The following is a 5,352-nucleotide window of genomic DNA, read 5'->3' on the forward strand; positions in this document are numbered from 1 at the left end:
GATTTCTTGATTGCGAACAGGTGTGGCAGTAATCAGGCCTGGGTGTGGCTAGAGAAATTGAACTCAGGTGTGATAAACCACAGTTTTAACAGGGGGGCAAACACTTCTTCACACAGGGCCATGTAGTTTTGGATTTTGTTTTCCCTTAATAATAAAAACCTTCATTTAAAAACTGCATGTTGTGTTTACTTGTGTTATCTTTGACTAATATTTAAATTTGTTTGATGATCTGAAACATTAAAGTGTGACAAACATGCAAAAAAATAAGAAATCAGGAAGGGGGCCAACACTTTCACACCACTGTATATAACTATATATATTTCATTTTCTTAGGCTTCCATATTAAACAGCACTTTGGAATAGTTAGTTATTTTGAAACTGCTAGTTGTCACCTTTTTTTTTTGTTTTTGTTTTTTGAAGGTTACATACAGGCACATAAGGTATATTATGGATAAGATTGTTTTGCTATTCTAAAATAGCCCTAGCATTTTCGTCAAAAATAAAGTAGATCCAGAATGTCTCATCCATTACAAATAGCTTTGCACATTTATCACTTTTTACAGTGCATACTGGACAAAGCAGCAATTTTGGACTAGGATTTAGGATTTATTATTCCTTACTTTTACAAAATAATTTTGCAGCCAGAACTTTATAATAGTTATATCAAGAAAAGTATATCACTGAAAATGTTACAAAAAAGCTCCTAAACAGTTACACCGTTAATTTGAAGGAAAAACTATGTGGGGTAAGTTGTCACAGTGGAACCTGCCATTACATTTGATGCATTTGGCAGACGCTTTTATCCAAACCGACTTGCACTGCATTCAAGATACATATTCATATTTTTTTTTATCAAAATGTTTATTAGGCAAAATTAAAATAATTTATGAAACAACAAACATGTAAAAAGTAACACCCCCAAAAATGATAATTAATACATTTTATAAAATATAAATCCCTGACCTGAAACCAATATACAAAATATACTGATATAGAGAATAAGCATTTGTGTAAAAAACCTAGTTGCTCATACAAAGTTCTATATGTAATTATTTTCAAATCCACAGTTCAGAGATTTGTGGAAAGCAGCTCTTAAAATAGTTTATGATTTGATTTCCAATAATGAATAAAATGATTTTGTGAGGTCAAAATAAGGCAATGGAGGCCCCACAGAGATAAACACATTGCACTCTCAAAAGAAACCTTGAAAGGATTTCTGTCTGACTAATTCTGTAGCCAAGATATCTGTACACACAGTAGAGTGACCACAGGCTGAAGGATTGAGGCTAGAGCCAACAGAGAGAAAGACTCTGACAGACATTTATAGAGCTCAAGCCAGATTTAGGTCCACAATGGGGGGGGATGGAGTACCTCACAGCCGCTGATGTCCAGGTGTAGGTCAGTGATGTGAGGATTGGATGAAAGCCCAAGGAACAGAGCCCTGTGGAAGTGACAGTGAACAAACACAGGGACGTCGTCATTACTGACAGCATTACATGCCTCATTGAAGAGACTTAGCATTCTATTATGTGCTTCCATGGTTGATCTCCATAATAAATCAAATCAGAAAAGGTCTATATGGACACCGTCAAAGCGTTACGCAGGTCTTAAAGGATTAAGGGGAAAAGAGCTTAGAGATTAGTGCGACTCCTCTGGTGAGGGCCGGTGCTGTTGACAGAAGAGAGCTAAAATCAGGTGTTTAACTGGGTGTGACAGCCCGTCTTGCGCTCGGTTTGTGTTTGTGAGTCAGGAGGAGGTATGACCTTGTTTGAAATGCTTCATTTGAAAACATTCTGGCTTTCCCAAAATAGCAGCTGCTGCGTGATCATCTTGATGCTGACCTCAGTTAGGGGTGCAGAGCTCTAAAACTAGAAATGAATCCCCAGACAGTTCTTCTAGCAGGCTTTTAACACTTGAAATGGTTAACCCTTTAATGAATGCATCCAGACAGGGGGAAAAAAAAGGACGATTATTTGCAGTTTGTGTTTCCTTTGAAGAGCACAATAGTTTTCTTTTACGGACCCAACAGTTTATTTATTATGAGATGTCCATTTTATATTAATATATAATAAAAATAATAACAGCCTCGAATGATAATGACTGTTTAACTGAGCATGTTTTCCAGAAATCATTACTAAAACATTACACTTTTTGGGGGGATGTGGTTGATTCTGTTCAGCAAGCCCTTCAAATCTATATAAAACATTTTAAAAAATGTGCCTTTAAAAATTTACAAAAATGACTCCACATGTTCAGAGTGATTTCACGAAATCCGCAGTGATAACTAATGATTTTTGTGCTTAAAGAGATTTTGTTCACCCAAAAATGAAAGGCAAGGCAAGGCAAGGCACATTTTATTTATAGAGCACAAATTTAACACAACTGTAGTTGATCCAAAGTGCTTTACAATAAAAATAAATCAGAATTTTAAAAGAGAAAAAGAGGGTAGAAAAAAAGACCTAAATAGAGATAAAAACCAAGTATCAAAATCAATCAACATGTACAGTATATTCATAGAACACCAACTATTGAAAGTACATTCACAGCATCACTCGAATGCTAGAGAAACTTCTGTCAACATCTACACTCAGAAGATAATTTGAGAAATTTTTTTTTTCTTTGGCCGTACACTGGAAGTCAATGGTCACCAAAACGGTTTGGTTACCAGCATTCTTCAAAATATCTTCTTTTGTGTTCACCAAAAGAAAGAAAGGCATACAGGTTTGACAGAATTTTCATTTTTGGGTGAACTACAGTATCTCTTGAACATACAGTACCTAAATGGTAGAGATAATGAATTGATTCAGTTCAGTACAGAACAGTATGACTCACAATGTGCTTTACCAAATCCTGGGTTAACGTGACCTGGGTTATCATGTCATCTATCTGAAAACAGCTTAAACCAGCCTAATGTGGTTAACTTGTCTCCTAGAATGTGAAAAGCTGGTTTGTTGGATTTAGAGAGGTTTTGATCACTTGTGAATTGATCAGACTAAGAGACCACCTGGCTAACAGGCTAAGCGCCAGCTAGATCATGCTGGGAAACCAACTAAGCCAGATTAAACTAGCTAAGCCAGGGTTAAGTGCAGCACAAAAAGCCAAAACGGCGACTGGGCTCACCTCAGCACATCGGGAGGCATCTTCATAGATGCCAGACTGATGTGAGTGAGGCTGAATGCTGAACTGAAGAACTGACGGAAGGAAGGAAGTGTCTCTCTCACTTTCCTAAAAGCGTGACAGACAAGAAGGGGAGACTTTTATCCATAACACATCATACCATACTTCACAAAGCCCTGAGCAATATGCCAGAACAAGGGCTCAAAAGGATACCCTCTGGCTTATTAGAAAAGAACTCGTTTGTATCTCTATAACGTGTTAAACATTTTAAAAACGTTCAACATTTTAACAAGTTGTCATTGGACCAAACAAACCATTATTTGGGTGAAACAGAACTAGATTGGGGAAAATGAGAAAAAGAGAGAGAGAGTGACAGTCAGTGAGGGATACTAGGGGGCTAAAAACATGACAGTTCATGATAACATTTTTGCGTTTGACAGTGACATTATCATTTAAGAGAGAGAGAGAGAGAGAGAGAGGGAAGAATGTGTGGTGTAAATGTGTTAACAAGAGCAGAGAGTGTTAAGGGAACATTCCCATTTAATATTCATGAGCTCTCTGTCTTATCAGCTCAAACAGAATTACATTGCTGTCTTCACATGGCACTGGCGTAACCAGATTCTCACACACACATGCCCACACACCTCACACGGAGGTGCCCATATGTGCAGTGGTTCTGTGTTTGGGTGTGCATGCTTCTGAGCACTTACGCTCACAAGTGCTCATAAAGCATATTAACATACTACTCTATAATATTGCTGCAGTATATACTATGTATACTGAGCACAATATGCAATGACAGGGCTCTAGACTCATTCTTCCCACCGGTTGTGCTGCATGGTGTGACTAACTTTCTTAGTTGGTCGCACCAGCACATGATTTGGGTGCACTTTGTTTTTTTGTTTTTTTGCTACAACATGGGATTAAACTGTGCATACTGATGAATAGTTTTTCCGTTATCATAGTTTATAGTTATATGGTAACAAATGTGGGATTAACATTCACTTTCACTTTTTAAGACTAAAACAAATGCTTCAAAGATGGATTCATTGTTATTCTTAATGAAAAGCACAACAACAATAAAACAGTAACCTACAATGACAAACTAGCTTATATAACATTTATTAACAAAAATGAATAAGACGAGGCATAGCATACACCACATGCTGTATTATATATCGACTAATAAACTACAGAAAAGTTTAGCAAACACTGTGGAATCAGTTTAATAAAATTAAAAGAAGCCTCTATAGTGTAACGTGAGGTAATCAGCAAAGACAACAGGCTTAAATTAAAAGAAGTCTTTTAATTGATTTTTACATTTCGTCTGAAAACCGAATCCTCTATCTGCCACCATTTCCTAAATAATAATAAAAAAAATTTATGTTGATCTCTTCTTGACTCAATATTTATCCCTCTGCAAATTCAAACCCAATTAAGAACAAACACATTTGCAGGAGATGCAAAGGATGAAGAAACCTTCCAATTTGAACAATAAGTTCAGCCAAAATTAGCCTCATTTTTCAGAGAGTTTCTCATAATGCCGTTAACGTGCCAAGAGGGGAGATGGAATTGCTGTTCGGGTTCAGAGGGAGTCAGACAGGAAGATGGATCATTGTATTTCTGTATTTCTCCTCAGCCTACATCTTCTTCTCGCATGCAGGCACATGCATGTTTACTTGCAATATCATAGACTTCTGTTGTAAAGCTAATTATAACTACTAGATTATTGTTAGAATAAAAAACATTGTTTACTTAATTTATGAGCTATTTTTCCAAATGTTTTGATTCAGCTCACTTTTGGAAACAATTTTGTCACACAAACATGTTTTCTTCTGATTCTGTTATAGTGGCTGTATTACCATCTGTGCAACATGCAGGTCCATCAGCTCTAGCTGATCACTCATGTCCCAGTTTAACTCATATTGTATCTCTGCAGGCACTCTTCCCTGCTGGGAAACCCATTTAAAACCAGCCTCTGATGGTAGCTGAATCCAGCTGGTACAAGTTGATCTTTTATGCTTACTAACAAGTCCAAGCTGGTCTAGATGGTTGATCAGAAAAAGTATGAGTAGACCTGATTTGTTTTACAGATTTGATTTGTTAGCTAGTCTAAGCTGGTTAGAGCTTTGACAAACCAGCTATCTCATTCTGCACAGAGTTATTTTAGTATCATTGAGATACTATTATAGTTTTTATTTTTATATTTTGTTTTCATTTTCATTTTAGTTAAAG

The 5,352-nt window shown here is 36.5% G+C and overlaps 1 protein-coding gene across 1 annotated transcript in view; it reads right to left on the minus strand.

Annotated features, from left to right (window-relative positions):
- LOC107694635 (leucine-rich repeat-containing protein 16B-like) overlaps positions 1 to 5,352 on the minus strand; it is a 58,119-nt gene that overhangs the window by 20,903 nt on the left and 31,864 nt on the right. Inside the window, exons 16-17 of the mRNA XM_016494319.1 lie at positions 3,121 to 3,225; positions 1,372 to 1,441 (exon numbers count right to left, since the gene is read on the minus strand). Coding sequence (XP_016349805.1) covers positions 1,372 to 1,441; positions 3,121 to 3,225 — 175 coding nt within the window. The remainder of the gene's footprint in view (positions 1 to 1,371; positions 1,442 to 3,120; positions 3,226 to 5,352) is intronic.

This window comes from Sinocyclocheilus anshuiensis, unplaced genomic scaffold, assembly GCF_001515605.1.
Source record: "Sinocyclocheilus anshuiensis isolate Anshui unplaced genomic scaffold, SAMN03320099.WGS_v1.1 scaffold1638, whole genome shotgun sequence".
Classification (NCBI taxonomy): Eukaryota; Metazoa; Chordata; class Actinopteri; order Cypriniformes; family Cyprinidae; genus Sinocyclocheilus; species Sinocyclocheilus anshuiensis.